This window comes from Schistocerca nitens, chromosome 2 (assembly GCF_023898315.1).
Source record: "Schistocerca nitens isolate TAMUIC-IGC-003100 chromosome 2, iqSchNite1.1, whole genome shotgun sequence".
NCBI lineage: Eukaryota > Metazoa > Arthropoda > Insecta > Orthoptera > Acrididae > Schistocerca > Schistocerca nitens.
The window spans coordinates 1052728919-1052748665 of NC_064615.1; the positions used below are offsets into that span (position 1 = coordinate 1052728919).

The window sequence follows — 19747 nt, forward strand, 5'->3', positions numbered from 1 at the left end:
TTAATAGAGGCTGGTTGCTGTCTTTTTCTTTGAAAAAGTTAACCTATACGAAGACAGTATGCTTTCTCAAAATTTAGGAAGGATCGATTGTCAGGGAAATATTTAATAATTCCTTGCAAAACATCATAAACAATTTCTTCTATTGCTTTCTGTCTAATGGTATTTATTAAACCACTAGTATCGCTATATAAAATACCAACACGGTTCCATGAATGTTAAGAGGAAGGTCTTCACACACACTGAATAGCCAAAGAAACTGGTACACCTGCCTAATACCGTGTAGGGCCCCGCGAGCACGCAGAAGTACCGCAACAGGACGTGGCGTGGACTTAACTAAAGCCTGAAGTAGTGCTGGAGGAAATTGACACCATGAATCCTGCAGGGTTATCCATAAATACGTAAGAGTACGGAAGGTGGCGATCTCTTCTGAACAGCACGTTGTAAGACATTCCAGATATGCTCAACAATGCTCATGTCCCGGGAATTTGATAGCCAGCGGAAGCTTTTAAACTCAGAAGTGTGTTCCTGGAGGCACTCTGTAGCAATTCTGGACATGTGGGGTGTCGCATTGTCCTGCTGGAATTGCCAAAGTCCGTCGGAATGCATAATGGACATGAATGGATGCAGGTGATCAGACAGGGTACTTACGTACCTATCACCTGTCAGAGTCGTATCCATACGTATCAGGGGTCCCATATCACTCCAACTGCACACTCTCTACACCATTACAGAATCTCCAACAGCTTGAACAGTCCCCTGCTATCATGTAGGGCCCATGGATTCGTGAGGTTGTCTCCATACCCGTACACGTCCATCCGCACGATACAATTTGAAACGAGACTCGTCCAACCAGGCAACATATTTCCAGTCATCATCAAGGGTACATGAGTGGGCTATCGGTTCCGAAAGCCCATATCGATGATGTTTCATTGAATGGTTCGCACGCTGACACTTGTTGATGGCCCAGCATTGAAATCTGCAGCAGTCTGCGGAAGGGTTGCATTTTTGCCACGTTGAACGATTGTCTTCAGTCGTCTTTGGTCCGGTTCTTAGAGGCTCTTTCTCCTGCCGCAGCGATGTCGGAGATTTGATGTTTCACCGGATTCCTGATATTCACGATACACTCGTGAAATGGTCGTGCAGGAAAATCCCCACTTCATCGCTACCTCAGAGATGCTGTGAACTATCGTTCGTGCGCCCACTATAACACCACGTTCAAACTCATTTAGACCTTGATAACCCGCCATTGTAGCAGCACTAACCGATCTATCAACTGCGCGAGACACTTGTTATCTTATATAGTCGTTGCCGACAGCAGCGCCGTGTTCTACCTTTGTACATATCTCAGAATACGCAGGCCTATACCAGTTTCTCTGGCGCTTCACGTGTATAGAGAATAGGAGTGGACACAAAATTAGATCCTGTGGGACTCCCTGATTTCTCCCTAGTCGCTAAAATTTTTTTCTCCTTCCAACATTGTCTGAATTATTTAGCACAATTCTATGTCTTCTGTTTGTTAAGTATGAGTCAAACCAACTGTTTGTAAAGCAATTAATTCTATAAAACTTAGCCGCGCGGGGTAGCCGTGCGGTCTATGGCTCCTTGCGACGGTTCGCGCGGCTCTCCCCGTCGGAGGTTCGAGTCCTCCCTTGGGCATGGGTGTGTGTGTGTTGTCCTTACTGTAAGTTTAAGTTAGATAAAGTAGAGTGTAAGCCTAGGGATCGATGACCTCAGCAGTTTGGTCCCATAGAACTTACCACAAATTTCGATAATATTTAAGGTTTTCTAAGAGAGTGACATGGTCTACGCAATGAAACGCCTTGAAAAGACGAGCAACCCTTTTAGAATCCAAATTTTGATGTGCTGAGTAAATTGTTTGTTCTTAAGCGTTAGCCTCCTCTTGAGTATACAACCTTTTCGAATATTTTGGAAAAAGGTGTCGATCAGGACGTCATATACGTGTCTGGCAAACATGTTGACATTCCAGTAGATATTTGGTTCAGATCCAGCTGGCTATTACTACAAAGTTTATCAACTAAAGTGCACGTCATTTACGACGGCGGCCGAGTTTAGGTTCGTCCTGAGCATCTGACGTCAAAAAACCCAGTCAGCCAATGAACGGAGAACGACGTTGCGAGCTCGACTGCTGTGCAGAGCACGGACGAGTGTCTTCAGTTTTAGAAACGTTCAGTCATAAATAAAGTAGTTGAAAAAAGCAATGTCTTGATCGCAGACTTTCTTTTATAGAAAGTTTGCAAAGCATTCTTTATATTAATTGCTTCATGGTCTATTAATTAATTAAACCAAACAAGCAATAAGCCTCCTAATTCAGGCGATAGCAAGGATAGGTGTATGTATCATTCTCACTAACCGCCTTTTCGCAATAAAGAACAGCGGTAATTGTTTATTTCCTATTGTACTTCGACGAAACGTGAGTAATTCATAGTCATACCAACAGTGTTTGTCGGTATTTTGCGTGACATTATAAAGTCCTCCGGGAGGTCTATTGGATAACGAGCTGCGTTAGCGTAATGGTTAAAATGTTCGGCTATTAAGCGAAAGGTTCTGAATTCAAACCTTGTATGATGCTTAATATTTTCTTTATTTAAAACAATATCGAAGTGTCTTACTTTATGAATTTTATTCGTTTGAATGTAATTTTTTGAAATTTGTAGGGGCAACTAAAATCGGCCATACGGAAAGTATACGCTATGGACTTCTACCTCTGCAAACTCTTCAAAATTTCGTGCAATGGTTTACTACATCTAATGCTGCACAATGACTGCGTTGAACATCGAAACAAAATTAAGTCATTTATGGGGGGAAGGTATCAGTCAAGAAGATTTAAAAAATCAAATTTTTGGGCCAAATAGTTTTTGTGAAATCGAATGATAAAGTGTGTCAAAGATGTCGAAACACCATGTGTCTGCACAGGCGAGCAGTGCAGTGATGACAAAATCGCTCACAGCGCGGAATGCTGGGACCACGTCTCTGTAGCAGCGAAAGGGTTAATGCGGCCGTGGTGGCTTTACTTCATAAACTGCGCGCTCCCCCCTAAACGTAAGTTTGCGAACAATACTATAGCGCTGCTTCTCTTGGCGCCTGCAACTGGCAACAATCTCCCGCGTCTGGGCGGGCATGCGCGAACGCCAAGGTAAATGAATTGAACAATAATACTTCAGGATACACAACAGCGTCATTCTGTTGGAGAGCACATTTTTGCATGTCAAGCGTAAATAAGATGACAGAAGCGTGGGCGAAAATGGAAGAGCTACTTACGGAAGATCATGAGGACGATGGTGATGGCGACGATGACGAGGGTGTAGGGGGAGAGCAGGACGGCCCAGACGCCCTCTGGCTGCGCCTGCTGGTCCAGCAGCGACTTGAGCAGTTTGGCGCGCTTCTCGGCCGGCATGTCGGCCACCTTGGTGATGAGGTGCTTGAGCCGCTCCGCCATCTGCTCCTTGTCCAGGTTGAGTCCTTCCATCCCTTCCCTCGTCGCCTCTCCCAGCTCGTCCAGCGGCACGTCGGCCATCTCGTCCATGGTTCGGTATCCCTGAAGCACAGACAGCCGACCATTGCACCACACCGGCTGACTAGGACTGTCGATATTTTTAAAAATATCGGGATTCCGACGTATCGATTTTAAAAGAATATCATTATTGGCTCTCGATACATCTAGAAAAAAAGTCGATATATGGGCGTATAAAATAACGAAGTACCTACCTATAAAAATATACTGCCGGTTTTAGAGCTGTATTTTTACACTACTGGCCATTAAAATTGCTACACCAAGAAGGAATGAAGATGAGAAACGGGTGTTTATTGGACAAATATATTATACTAAAACTGACATGTTATTACATTTTCACGCAATTTGGGTGGATATATCCTGAGAATCAGTACCCAGAACAACCACCTCTGGCCGTAATAACTGCCTTGGTACGCCTGGTCATTGAGTCAAACAGAGCTTGGATGGCGTGTACAGGTACAGCTGCCCATGCAGCTTCAACACGATACCACAGTTCATCAAGAGTAGTGACTGGCGTATTGTGACGAGCCAGTTGCTCGGCCACCATTGACCAGACGTTTTCAATTGGTGAGAGATCTGGAGAATGTGCTGGCCAGGGCAACAGTCGAACATTTTCTGTATCCAGATAGGGCCGTACAAGACCTGCAATATACGGTCGTGCATTATCCTGCTGAAATGTAGGGTTTCAGGGATCGATTGAAGGATAGAGCCACGGGTCGTAACACATCTGAAACGTAACGTACACTGTTCAAAGTGCCGTCATTGCGAACAAGAGGTGACCGAGACGTGAAACTAATGGCACCCCATACCATCACCAGTATGGCGATGACGAATACACGCTTCAAATGTGTGTTCACCGCGAAGTCGCCAAACATGGATGCGACCACCATGATGGTGTAAACAGAACCTGGATTCATCCGAAAAAATGACGTTTTGCCATTCGTGCACCCAGGTTCGTCGTTGAGTACACCATCGCAGACGCTCCTGTCTGTGATACAGCGCCGAGGGTAACCGCAGCCATGGTCTCCGAGCTGATAGTCCATGCTGCTGCAAACGCCGCCGAACTGTACGTGCAGATGGTTGTTGTCTTGCAAACGACCCCATCTGTTGACTCAGGGATCGAGACGTGGCTGCACTATCCGTTACATCCATGCGGATAAGGTGCCTGTCATCTCGACTACTAGTGATTCGAGGCCGTTGGGCTCCAGCACGGCGTTCCGTATTACCCTCCTGAACCCACCGATTCCATATTCTGCTAACAGTCGTTGGATCTCGACCAACGCGAGCAGCAATGTCGTGATGCGATAAATCGCAATCGCGATAGGTTACAATCCGACCTTTATCAAAGTCGGAAACGTGATGGTACGCATTTCTCCTCCTTACACGAGGCATCACAACAACGTTTCACCAGGGAACGCCGGTCAACTGCTGTTTGTGTATGAGAAATCGGTTGGAAACTTTCCTCATGTCAGCACGTTGTGGGTGTCGCCACAGGCGCCAACCTTGTGTGAATGCTCTGAAAAGCTAATCATTTGCATATCACAGCATTTTCTTCCTGTCGGTTAAATTTATCGTCTGTAGCACGTCATATTCGTGGTATAGCAATTTTAATGGCCAGTAGTGTAAGTATTGATTCATTACTAGATATTCTGCACAAGCTAGCAACCCACCAACCGCCTTTCGAGCAAGAACCGAGAGGAAAACGATGTGCTTTGTTCCTTGACGATAACCACTTTGCTAACAATGGTAAAACTGCATGTAAGTGGCACAATAAAAAGGTGTCCGATGGGTCCATCGTTCGGTATCCTCACATATTGAATTTGTCTGGAACACTTCGTGCTGACTTGCCTGTTTTTTTTTTTTTTCTCATTCCTCCAATATCAACGACTTAGTAGCTGCAGTGTCAAAATTGCTTTGGTGAAGCTAAACATTGCAGTTTCTGTAGGGTAGCGCCCAGCGACGATTACGTCAGCATTTCCCCTCACACGTCTATGGCCACCGCAAAGACCAAGCTTATCAGTGAGATTTTTACTCATCGTTTTCAGCGTCTGTTTTTGAATAATGCCAATGTGAAGAAATGGCATACCAGTTGCGTTAAAAACTGTTTTATTTATCCTCACGCCAGCCTCCACTAGTAACACGGTGTTGGCTCTTCTGCCAACACAACAATATCTTGTCACATAGCTTTGCTTCCCCAGAAGCCAGTTGCAAGTCAGCTGGAGACGAAGCTTGCGGCTGGTAACGTAATAATTGTAATTCCTGTACGTTGTTAGCATTGTTTCGCGAGCAGCGTATTTGTCTGTGCCACAGATAAGACCATTACCACATTGCTAAGTAAACCCAAAGCTGCATGTTTACGGGCAGCGTGTGAATGCATCTAAAATGGGACCGCCCAGCTGTTTCAACTGCAGCCATATTGTATGCCCAGACAACTGTCAACCGACAACATCACCCTCTGTTGTTCAACTGTCGATCACTTCGTTATTTTGATCGAGGTATAGTCATATTAACTAGTAATGCACAAGAAAAGATGGTAATAAGAAATAAAAGAAGTAATGTTCTGGTTTAAAGGGATTCACAAGCGATATTTCAACATCTGTATATTAATGATGAAAAACAGTAGGCGTAATTGTCATAAAGAATGATTCATACAAATATTTGTTTTTTTCGTGGGGAACAATCTAGAATTTCGCCGACCACAGTGATAATGGTCCTGTAACAATAATGATCTACATCTACATAGATAATCCGCAAACCACCATACGGTGCGTGGCGGAGGGTACCCTGCACCACTACTTGTTTCCTTTCCCGTTCCACTCGAAAATAGAGCGAGGGAAAAACGACTGTCTGAGCCCTCATTTCTCGTGTCTTATCTTCTTGGTCCTTACGCGCAATGTATGTTGGCGCCAGTAGAATCGTTCGGCAGTCAGCATCAACCGCCGGTTCTCTAAATTTTCTCACTAGTGTTTCTCTAAAAGAACGTCGCCTCCCCTCCAAGGATTCCCATTGGAGTTCCAAAGCATCGTTGTTCGAACGTACCGCTAACAAATCTAGCAACCCACCTCTGAATTGCTTCGATGTCTTCCTTCAATACGACCTGGTACGGATCTCAAAAGACTCGAGCAGTTCTCCTTTACAGGTGAACTACTCTTTCCTAAAATTCTCCCAATGAACTGAAGTCGACCATTCGTCTTACCTACCAGAGTTCTCACATGCTCGTACCACATCTTATCGCTTTGCATCGTTACGCCCAGATATTTAAACGACTTGGCTGTGAGAGTTGGGCACTAGTAATACTGTATCCGAAGATTACAGGTTTGATCTTCCTACTCATCCGCATTAACTTATATTTTCCCACATTTAGGGCCAGCTGCTACTCATCACACCAACTGGAAATCTGCCGGTGTGGCCGAGCGGTTCTAGGCGCTTCAGTCTGGAACCGCGCGACCACTACAGTCGCAGGTTCGAATCCTGCCTCAGGCATGGATGTGTGTGATGTCCTTAGGTTAGTTAGGTTTAAGTAGTTCTAAGTTCTAGGGGACTGATGACCTCAGATGTTAAGTCCCATAGTGCTCAGAGCCTTTTGAACCAACTGGAAATTTTGTCTAAGTCGTCCTGTAGCTTCCTACAGTCACTCGTCTTCGACACCTTACCGTACACCACGACATAATCATCTAACAACCGTATATTGCTGCGCACCCTACCCGCCAAATTATTTACTTATACAGAGAACAATAGCAGTCCTACCACACTTCCCTGGGGCACTCCTGACGAGACACTTGTCTCTGATGAACACTCGCCGTCGAGCACAATATGCTGGGTTCTATTACTTAAGAAGTCTTCGAGCCACTCAAAAATCTGTGAACTTATTCCAGATGCTCGCACTTCATTTTCAGCCTACGTTGGGGCACCGTGCCAAATGCTTCCCAGAAATCTAGAAATATGGAATCTGCGAGCGAGCGAGCGAGAATGCGGACTGGAACTGTCGGGTTTGTAATGTTTGACGAATAAATGTTGAGTATATTCACGTATTTTGTTCGTTCTCAGTTATATAAACTATGCGCATAGTAGTGTCTAACTGAATTAAAATTAATAGCAATCAAACTTTATTTAAATCGAGTAGAGAAATGGGATGGGTAAAATGTGCACGAAATAACTTGGTCTGTATCTGCAGAGATAGCAAGGCATGGGAGGAGTCAGTGGCACAGTGGCAGTGATGGTGGTGGCGGAAAGGGGGGGGGGGGGGGGGGAGGAAGGTGCTCCATTGTGAACGGCCATGGAGCTGCATACGAGGTGCAGTTCTACAGCTGAAGTCTGTGCACAAACTCATATCTCGCATAACTTGTGAGCTACAGCTAACAAATCAGGAAATGATCATATTAAAAGGTTATATCAGTACAGTCTACTATTAGACAAATAAAGATCCTCAAGCTCAGTAATGTCTCACTTGAGTACCGAATATAAATAGTGAAATAAACAAAGGATCAACCAAAGCAAACAGAGTCCGACCATGTGCTGCAAAAGGGGAGTCTTCTCAAAAAAGTGAAGCCTTAGGAAGTACAGCTACTCACAGAGTTTCAGTGTGGGCTGTAATTATCGTATGGCAGCGAAATTTGGTAGATACGCTAATGCGTAAATGCGGAGCCATTTTATGCTGGAAAAACATTAGTTCCATTTGTGGTCGCCAGGTGCAATCTGGTGCTGTTCGTATGACAGTATACATCCACGCTGTCATTTGACAAGCCATAATGTGAGTGAACAATATGGCTATCGAGAAGAGAGACCATGCATTGTCAGCGAAGCCGTTGCTTGAATGTGAACGGCAGCAATTACAGTGCTGCAGTGAGAGAGCGTCGCTGACTGAAAGGCTGGAGGATAGGCCTGAGGTCATTAAATGGCTTAAAGAAAATGATAACGAAATTCGAAAACAAGGCTGAACTTGGTGCGGCTTCTGGAAGGGGTAGGTGTCCTATCCCAGTGGAAGTTGCTGTTGCTGGAAATGACCATTCAGTACACGCTCAGGTAGTGCTTGTGCTCGTGTAGTCTCACGAGAATTGTCCATCCCTTGATCAACAGTACAGAAAGTTTTGCTGCCTATTTTACAAAATCCAGATGGTTCAGTAGCTGAAACCTCATGATCCGCAGCAACGTTCTGAATTTGCTCTTCAGTTTCTGGCATGGATCGAAGCTGACGAAATGTGGCTGGGCAATATTCTATGGAGTGACAAGGCACAGTTTATACCACAGGGTATAGCGAAAACACAGAACTGCCGAATTTTGGGATACTGTTAAACCATGTGTTGTGCACGAAGAGTCATTGCACTTGCCATATGTGACTGTGTGGTGTGGATCAAAAGGAAGGAAGAGAAAAAAAAATCCCTAATTCTCGGTCTGTTCTTCTTTGAAGGGAATACACGCAGGGCCTGTCTGGTGTTTGGTGACATCTGCCAGTTATAGAGACCTCCCTGCACCTTTGGAACAGGGCACCTGTGTGGAAACCTCTGTTTTCATACAAGGTGGGGGCAACAGTTTCATGTCGCTCGCCCAGTGAAAGGTTTGCTTAATGTAGCTTTCCACAAATGTATTATCTCCAGAGGCTTCTAGGTGCATGGCCTTCAAGATTACCTGATTTGAATCCACGTGAGTTTTGGCTCTGGGGGTATGCAAAACAGCGCGTTTACAAGGGATACGTTCGGTTCCTACTTGATCTGAAGGACAGTATACAGGAACACATGCTCAGATTCCATCAGAACTGCTGCAAGCAACTGTTGATCACGTCGTTTTACGAATGCAGCATCTCGTTGACGTCTCTGGTGCTCAGACTCAGCAAACTGTGTAAGTGTCAGTTAATAATAAAATTATGCCTTTATCACTTGTTTGACCTTTTCTGCCCACATTCTGCTCCTAATCCATTACACATGGAAACATTTATATGTGTCTTTCTTGCTTTCATGGCACCATATTTGCACCTGGTGGCCAAAACTGGAACTAATTTTTTTTCCATCATAAATCGTTCAGCATTAACACATTAGAATATCTACCAAGTTTCGCTGTCAGACGATAATTACAGCCCACACTGGACCTCTGTGAGTAGCTACACTTAAAATACAGCGAACAAGTACTTGCACTATGTTTCTCCCCTCCTTTTTTATTCTCATTATTGTGCCACTTGAATAGGTAGCTGTTCTTGCAATCCTCTAAATCACAGTTTTTAATGAGATATTTGTTACGCTCTCTGCCTCTTCTGCCCAAAATTTAATGGTGTTGCATACAGTCCCATTTCCCTTACAAGGAAAAAGTTTCCCTGTGATGCCACGCTCTGTGACAAAGAGATGGCAACGATTGCGGTGGAAGCCCGCAGGTCGTCGGCGACAGTCAACTGTGCGGCCGCCCCTTCGGAACGACAGGATGGACTCGCCCAGCGCTCAACACGACACTGCGTTTCTGTGCAACTGCCACGGTATTTTGTGTGAGAGCGCTATTAGGCACACAGTCACAGCTCTTAACGCTTCCATGTTTAATCCAATGAAAAAGATTCCTGTTGCTTTAATTAAAACTGCGACTGGCAATGTGCATTGCGGTGGATGCTTACAAGTTTTGATACATACTACTGCAACACTGCCAACCACAGGAAAGTGTTACTCCTGGATTTAATACTTATCAGCTGCCACCAGTTATTACTATGCAAAAATCTTAATTATCCTCTAATAACTGGCTATTCACTTCCCAATCTACACTCCAGAGCAGTTACAGTACTAGTTACTGGTCCAAAGACTATCGTTACTTAGTGGAGCTATAGAAAGGGTGACCCAAACCATTAGAGTCAAAATTACACTGCCAGTAAAAGGTAGAGGATTCAAAACAAGAGTATTTTGAGACAGGGTAGCAGTGGTCGTCAATGAATACACTATCTGATCAGATGTCTCAAGATACCTATTAGTGATCATTAATATGTGGTGTCACCACCCTTTGCCTTTATGACAGCTTGAACTATGCTGGAAAAACTTTTAATGAGGTAGCCATTGTGCTTGCTGTAATGATGGTAGCATTCAGAGGATGTCTGTTCACGAATAACAGCCCATTCTTCATCAAGAGCCGAAACTAGAAAAGGTAGTGATCCAGCAGCAGCAGACTAAAGCTGCGTGCAGAACCGAGACTCGAACTCAGTACCGCTGCCATTCGCGGGCAAGTCCTCTACCATCCGGCAAGTCCTCTAACGTCTTTTTTTTCATTTTGTTCGTTATTAATCGTTGTGTTTGGTCGTAGCGGACGTCACATGACATTCGTTCAAGTTCGTTTGTTGATCCATCACTCAGTTTTTTTTATTACAGAGGCCAACCAGTTCTCTGACCGAACACGCAGAGCTACGGTGCCGGCATCTGAGATACCCAAGCGCGGCTCACGACCCGTCCTCACAGCCTTAATTCTAGCAGTTCCTCGTCTCAGGCCTTCCAAACTTCACAGAAGCTAGCCGGCCGGAGTGGCCGTGCGGTTCTAGGCGCTGCAGTCTGGAACCGAGCGACCGCTACGGTCGCAGGTTCGAATCCTGCTTCAGGCATGGATGTGTGTGATGTCCTTAGGTTAGTTAGGTTTAATTAGTTCTAAGTTCTAGGCGACTGATGACCTCAGAAGTTAAGTCGCATAGTGCTCAGAGCCATTTTTTTTCACAGAAGCTCTCCTGCGAACCCTGCAGAACTTGTACTCCTGTAAGAAAGAATATTGCGGAGGCATGGCTTAGACATGGCCTGGGGGATGTTTCCAGAATGAAAATTCTCACTCTGTAGCGGAGTGTGTGTTGATATGAAACTTCCTGGCAGATTAACACTGTGTGGACGGCTTCTGAGTCGTGCTTAGTTGGCTCAGACGGTAGAGCACTTGATTGCAAAAACCAACTGTCCCGAGTTCGAGTCTCGATTTGGCACACAGTTTTAATCTGCCAGCAAGTTTCATACCAGCGCAAACTCGGCTGCAGAGTGAAAATTTCATTCTGGAAACATCCACCCCGTTGTGGCTAAGCCATGTCTCCCCAATACACTTTCTTTCAGGAGCGCTAGCTCTGCAAGGTTCGTAAAGAGTTTCCGTGAAGTCTGGAAGGCAGGAGACGAGGCACTGGCAGAATTAAAGCTGCGACGACGGGTCGTGAGTCGTCCTTGGGTAGCTCAGTCGGTAGAGCACTTGCCCGTAAGAGGCAAAAGTCCCAATTCCGAGTCTTGTTCCGGAACACAGTTTTAATCTGCCAGGAAGTTTCAAACGCTGGGGTCTGAAGCAAAGTCAACGTTCTAACTCCTTCCAAGGGCGGCCCAGTGGGTTCAGGCCGGGACTCTGGCTAGGCCAGTACATTTAGGGAATGTTATTATCCACAAGCCAGTGTCTCACAGATGCTGCTTTATGACAGGGTGCATTATCATGCTGATATAATCAATCATGTTCCGCGAAATTGTTCCTGTACCGTACACAGTACACAGTACTGTAAAATGTGATCGTACCCTTCCGCATTTAGCGTTTTCTTAAGCGCAGTAAGGGGACCACACCGTAAACACGAAAAATACACGTATAGTAACGCCAGATCCTCCACACTTCTTATTTCAATATTGGCGTTACGTATAATGGCACGTAGCTTCCTCCAGGCATTCGCCTCACCCATATTCTCCCATCCAACTGACAGTCTATAGCGTGATTAATCACTTCAAATCACTTTCCAGTCATCCACTGTCCAACGGCGTCATTCTTTACAGCACAAGTATCGCTTAGCACTGACTACATAAGCTATGTGATCAAAAGTACACTCCTGGAAATTGAAATAAGAACACCGTGAATTCATTGTCCCAGGAAGGGGAAACTTTATTGACACATTCCTGGGGTCAGATACATCACATGATCACACTGACACAACCACAGGCACATAGACACAGGCAACAGAGCATGCACAATGTCGGCACTAGTACAGTGTATATCCACCTTTCGCAGCAATGCAGGCTGCTATTCTCCCATGGAGACGATCGTAGAGATGCTGCATGTAGTCCTGTGGAACGGCTTGCCATGCCATTTCCACCTGGCGCCTCAGTTGGACCAGCGTTCGTGCTGGACGTGCAGACCGCGTGAGACGACGCTTCATCCAGTCCCAAACATGCTCAATGGGGGACAGATCCGGAGATCTTGCTGGCCAGGGTAGTTGACTTACACCTTCTAGAGCACGTTGGGTGGCACGGGATACATGCGGACGTGCATTGTCCTGTTGGAACAGCAAGTTCCCTTGCCGGTCTAGGAATGGTAGAACGATGGGTTCGATGACGGTTTGGATGTACCGTGCACTATTCAGTGTCCCCTCGACGATCACCAGTGGTGTACGGCCAGTGTAGGAGATCGCTCCCCACACCATGATGCCGGGTGTTGGCCCTGTGTGCCTCGGTCGTATGCAGTCCTGATTGTGGCGCTCACCTGCACGGCGCCAAACACGCATACGACCATCATTGGCACCAAGGCAGAAGCGACTCTCATCGCTGAAGACGACACGTCTCCATTCGTCCCTCCATTCACGCCTGTCGCGACACCACTGGAGGCGGGCTGCACGATGTTGGGGCGTGAGCGGAAGACGGCCTAACGGTGTGCGGGACCGTAGCCCAGCTTCATGGAGACGGTTGCGAATGGCCCTCGCCGATACCCCAGGAGCAACAGTGTCCCTAATTTGCTGGGAAGTGGCGGTGCGGTCCCCTACGGCACTGCGTGGGATCCTACGGTCTTGGCGTGCATCCGTGCGTCGCTGCGGTCCGGTCCCAGGTCGACGGGCACGTGCACTTTCCGCCGACCACTGGCGACAACATCGATGTACTGTGGAGACCTCACGCCCCACGTGTTGAGCAATTCGGCGGTACGTCCACCCGGCCTCCCGCATGCCCACTATACGCCCTCGCTCAAAGTCCGTCAACTGCACATACGGTTCACGTCCACGCTGTCGCGGCATGCTACCAGTGTTAAAGACTGCGATGGAGCTCCGTATGCCACGGCAAACTGGCTGACACTGATGGCGGCGGTGCACAAATGCTGCGCAGCTAGCGCCATTCGACGGCCAACACCGCGGTTCCTGGTGTGCCCGCTGTGCCGTGCGTGTGATCATTGCTTGTACAGCCCTCTCGCAGTGTCCGGAGCAAGTATGGTGGGTCTGACACACCGGTGTCAATGTGTTCTTTTTTCCATTTCCAGGAGTGTATTCGAATACCCCAAAAACATACGTTTTCCATATTAAGTGCATTGTGCTGCCACCTACTGCCAGGTACTCCATATCAGAGACTTCACTAGTCATTAGGCAACGTGAGAGAGCAGAACGGGGCGGTCTGTGGAACTCACGGACTTCGAACATGGTCAGGTGATTGGGTATCACTTGTGTCATACGTCTGCGAGCGAGATTTCACCACTCCTAAACATCCCTACGTCCACTATTTCCGATGTGGTAGTGAAGTGGAAACGTGAAGGGACACGTACTGCACAAAAGCTTACAGGCCGACCTCGTCTGTTGACTGACAGAGACCGCCGTCAGTTGAACAGGGTCTGTCCAGACCATCATACAGGAATTCCAAACTGCATCAGGATCCACTGCAAGTACTATGACAGTTAGGCGTGAGGTGAGAAAACTTGGATTTCATGGAGGGGGCTTGCACCCTTTACTATTTTGCGTGGCACTATCACAGCAAAGGCCTACATTGATGTTTTGAGCACCTTCTTGCTTCCCACTGTTGAAGAGCTATTCGAAGATGGCGATTGTATTTTTCAACACAATCGAGCACCTGCTCATAATGCACGGCCTGTGGCGGAGTGGTTACATGACAATAACAGCCCTGTAATGGATTGGCATGCACAGAGTCCTGACCTGAATCCTATAGAACACCTTTGGGATGTTTTGGAACGCCATGCCTCACCGACCGACATCAATACCTCTTCTCAGTGCAGCACTCCGTGAAGAATGGTCTACCATTCCCCAAGATACCTTCCAGCACTTGATCGAACGTATGCCTGCGAGAGTGGAAGCTGTCATCAAGGCTAAGGGTGGGCCAACACGACACTGAATTTTAGCATTACCGATGTGGGGCGCCCCGAACTTGTAAGTCATTTTCAGCCAGGTATGTGTGTGTGTGTGTGTGTGTGTGTGTGTGTGTGTGTGAACGTATGGCATTGGTGGCAGGGAGACCCCTCGCGGGGCGGTTCGGCCGCCGCTCCACAAGTTCTTTAACGCCACTACGGCGACTTGCGAGTGAATGAGGATGAAATGATGATGAAAGACACACAACATCCAGTCATCTCGAGGCAGAGAAAATCCCTGCCCCCGCCGGGAATCGAACCCGGGACCCCGTGCGCGGGAAGCCGCGGACTTCAGCCAGGTGTCCGGATACTTTTGATCACATAGTTTATATCTATTGTTTATGCGAATATGCTCGACCATTGCGCCCCACTCATTTTAACTTTCCAGATACAGTCATTATGTAAGCTGGACTGCTTGCAGCACTTTTGAACTCACGAGTGATTCCTCCCGCTGATTTCCTGTTCAAATGTGTGTGAATTCCTAAGGGACCAAACTGCTGAGGTCATCGGTCCCTAGATTTACACACTACTTAATGTAACTTAAACTAACTTATGCGAAGAACAACACACACACACCCATGCTCGAGAGAGGACTCGAACCTCCGGCGGTAGGGGCCACGCAATCCGTGCATGTCGCCTCAAACCGCGCGGTTACTCCGCGCGGAGCTGATTTCATGCGAGCTTTCATAACCACCCACACTATGCAGTGATTTGCAGATTATTTCAAACATTCCCGGATCATCTCGTAGATGTTAACAAGGCTGTCCGGACCATTGCTCCAGTTCTTCAGACGTATCAGTCGGACTGCTGTACACTTCAATTTTGAGATGACCGCGACAAAAAATGGCAAGGATTAGTGTTAAAAAGAGTAAATCTCCATTTGACTGTGTGTTACTATATTTATCTTTTATATTATCTAGATTTCGGCTTTTATGCCATTATCAGGTACAATACTAAAAGTTGTTAGATCATCATTAAGTCATATCTGTTAAGGCAGTCCAAAGCAGGTACACAACACTAACACGTGTCAAATTCTTTGATAGTCACATCTTAAAGACATGTGTTAGTCTTGTTTACCTGCTTCGGACTGCCTTAACAGATACGACGTAATGATGGTCTAATAACTTTTAGCGTTGTACTTGATAATGCTATAAAATCCGAAATCTAGACAGTACAAAATATAAAAATAGTAATACACAGTCAAATGACAGTTTACTCTTTCAAACAATATTGCATGACTGTGGCTCGACATCAGCGGAAACTTCGTAAGGATTGATGTCAGGTGACATTGGAGGCCAGTGTCAGATGTCGGCGTAATATCGATACCAAATGTTCCTGTGTTCCATCATGCATGTACCACATTCACATTCATCAAATTTCGCAAGATAATGTAGACCACGGGTGATATTTGCGCACAATTAGTTGCGGGCTTAATTGAAAGTTTATATTCCAAATACACTTGTACTAACTAGGACAATATTTCATACTGAAGTCAGAAGTGCCTACGTAATCACTCATTCGCAATTATCTCGCAAACGGCTTGTTTGCTACCCCAAATGTTACCAAAACATTTTTGTTTCTAGGAGTATTATCGTATATTTGCATCATTGTCAGTTTTCGCTACTAATTACGGTACACGCTGTACACAAAATTTGCACTTGGGGGCCCGTGGCGTTCCTCTCGTCTTGACCCCCAAAGCGGTCGCTTGGCCCTTAAATACACACAGACACGCACACATTGTGGAATAGTGGTAATCAGCTTAACAGTCGCACTCGGAATTCACCTTTATCGACTACCGCGTAACGAAAATCAAAGACAAATTCCTACCTAAGAAATGAGCAGGGTTTTCCGGTCTGGTCGTAGCTACGCGCGCGCAGGAGCTTGAGGCAGACACTGGACAGTCTGCTGTGGCGACACTGCAGGACGGGACCTTTCAATATGGAATCCGCTGCATATGCAACAGCCACGTGGACCGTCTAGCGCTGGACGCGTATGTACCAGCTCCATCTCGACTTCCTTTCATGTCTGTCCGTTCAACAATTCATACAGACGTGCACGTAACGTGGGGAAATCTTCTACTCTTATTTTCGGGAATTATTCGAGGGCATTTCATACACTTATGCAAGGTGTTTCAAAAGTAGAGTGGTGATTTCAGATACGTGTGTCCCATATACGAAAGTCCGTTGCAACATGTGTCCGGAAATATTTGGTTTACGAGTTAAGGTCTCCAAAACAGTGATATTCACCGGCATCTTTTCCTTGCCGCGGGTAGCTGCCGTGACACAAGATACTAACAGCACAGTTGATTCCGAGGTGGAAGATAAATTTAGTGTTCTGTTCGACGTTCGACATGTATTAAAATCAGGAACCAGCGCTCTTTATGCACGGTAAAGAGGAAGGCAGTGCTTCTACACTCATGCTCATAAATTAAGGATTATTGCAGAATGTGGTGCCACACAACGTGGCACTACACAAAATTGGCGCTAATAGCATAGGCACATAGGGAACAGACACGACATAGATCTGTAAGTCCACAGTATTGCTGATTATTTGAGAAAACAGTCTCGAAACACATGTGCTACAAAACGCCACTGTTTCCTGCGCATGTACCCCGACACCAATATGGGATATGATCACTATGCACACATACACAGGACGCACAACGGGTTGGCATACTCTGGATGAAGTGGTCGAGCAGCTGCTGGGGTATAGCCTCCCATTCTTGCACCAGTGGCTGTCGGAGCTCCTGAAGTGTCGTAGGGGTTTGAAGACGTGCAGCGATACGTCGACCGAGAGCATCCCAGACGTGCTCGATGGGGTTTAGGTCTGGAGAACAGGCAGGCCACTCCATTCGCCTGATATCTTCTGTTTCAAGGTACTCTTCCACGATGGCAGCTCGGTGGGGCCGTGCGTTATCATCCATCAGGAGGAAGGTGGGACCCACTGCACCCCTGAAAAGGCAGACATACTGGTGCAAAATGACGCCCCGATACACCTGACCTGTTACAGTTCCTCTGTCAAAGACATACAGGGGTGTACGTGCACCAATCATAATCCCATACCACACCATCAAACCACGACCTCCATACAGGTTTCTTTCAAGGACATTAAGGGGTTGGTATCTTGTTCATGGTTCACGCGAGATGAAAATCCAGCGAGAATCACTTTTCAGACTATACCTGGACTTCTTCCGTGAACATAACCTGGGACCACAGTTCCAATGACCATGTACTGTGTTCTTGACACCAGGCTTTAGGGGCTCTCCTGTGACCAGCGGTCAGTGGAGTGCACCTTGCAGGTCTGTGGGTGAATAAACCATGTCAGTGCAGTCGTCTGTAGACTGTGTGTCTGTAGACAACTGTTCCAGTGGCTGCGGTAAGGTCTCGAGCAAGACTACCCGCAGTACTCGGTGGCCGTCTGCGGGCACTGATGGTGAGATATCGGTCTTCTTGTGGTGTTGGACACTGTGGACGTCCCGTACTGTAGCGCCTGGACACGTTTCCTGTCTGGTGGAGTCGTTGCCATAATCTTGAGATCACACTTTGTGGTACACGGAGGGCCCGTGCTACGACCTGATGCGTTTGACCAGCCTCCAGTCGTCTAGTATTCTACCCCTCATAACGTCATCAGTATGTGTTCTTTGAGCCATTTTCAACACACAGTCACCATTAGCACATCTGAAAACGTCTTCACTCGCTGCACCGTAGTCTGGCATGCACCAACAAACCTCTGCATATGTGGACTGCTGCCAGCGCCAGCGTGCGACGACTGCAGGTCAAAATGCACCGCATGGTCATACCCCGAGGTGATATAAACCCGCAAACCTGTCACCAGAGCGTTCTTTCACCAAGTATCAGCATTATGCTTCATTTATGAGCATGAGTGTAGTTTGTACCAGGAGAGGTATCCACAGAGAAAATGTCCAGACGGGAAGACAACTGAGCCTCTCCATTGCCGTCTGTGCGCTCACCCGATATTTACATCTCCTGGTTTGGAGACGGTACGACCGGGATCCGAAACACCAGATGTACTGAAGGAGATTTTGGATTTTGTGCGCCCGACTCCATCTATCAACATATAATGTTGCTCGACATATAATGTTGCTCATACAACTGTCTGGAGACTAGCGAGGGCAACAGTTCTACATGGCGGTTATAATTAAACTTTCAATATCTGAGCCAGTGTTTAGACTGTATGTTGCAGGATTTTCATTGTTAGCAATGTTAGTGTCGTGACTTGCCGTTAGGCGCCGGCACTGGTACGGTGCCGTAGTGTTGAAAAATCAGTGTGCATTACAGTTGCAGCCAGTCAATATGGGTCGGTCGAGGCAAGATACGCAGTGCTTTACTCGTAAAGCTGTTTCATCAAAACAACAGCAGTAGTGCTGCTGCTGTTGCCGAGTATCGACGCATTAAAGGATTACGGAGAGGCCCTCTTTCAGCACCGTTGTCTAAGAACATGATCCGGAAGTTCAAATTAACTGGCGTTTTCCGCATAGCTCCTGAGAGAAGCCGACGGCCAATTGTACCACAAATTGTTGAAGAAGTTATTGTTGCCATGGCTGCGAATACTTAAAGTAATGTGTTTATCTTCAAGCAGTGCACGAGCTTTGTCACGACAGCTGACCATTCCAAGGTCCATCGTTCCAAATGTAATGTTTCAGGCAGCTGTAGAGCAAACTCTAGAATAGTTTCAAGCTATTGTGGATGCAGATGGTCGTCACATTGAACAACGTTTGTAACCTGGAACGTAGACATGGAACGCAATTAACGAATGTTTTCCTCTGATATGGAAATGGTTTATTTGTTATTTCTCTCCCGCACGTCCTTACAAATGTTTCCACGAAGTTTCATTGCCCTACGATCACTCGTGTTTCATGGGAGCTTTCTCAAGCAGCGAAAATGTAACTACAACCACCCTGTATTCTTATCATTTGCAACATCTAGAGGCTCTTTCACCAGCAGAGTACCCGGCACGAGTTATATTCTGACAGTGGTTCTGCCAGCAGTGTGCTACAAATCCGAAATTTTCTGCTTAGAATTGTTCGCAGATGAAGCACAGCTCATGCGATATGGTATTACGAACTTTCATAATCGGCATATATGGGCCTGATATGGAATGGAATCTAATGTTGGTGTGTTG

At 46.5% G+C, this 19747-nt stretch overlaps 1 protein-coding gene across 2 annotated transcripts in view; it reads right to left on the minus strand.

Moving 5' to 3' along the window:
- Window positions 1–19747, minus strand: part of LOC126237407 (uncharacterized) — a 105902-nt gene that overhangs the window by 15369 nt on the left and 70786 nt on the right. For both annotated transcript variants that reach the window (XM_049947507.1, XM_049947506.1), the window contains exon 2: window positions 3280–3556. In XM_049947507.1, the coding sequence (XP_049803464.1) occupies window positions 3280–3544 (265 nt within the window). In that variant the 5' untranslated portion in view covers window positions 3545–3556. The remainder of the gene's footprint in view (window positions 1–3279; window positions 3557–19747) is intronic.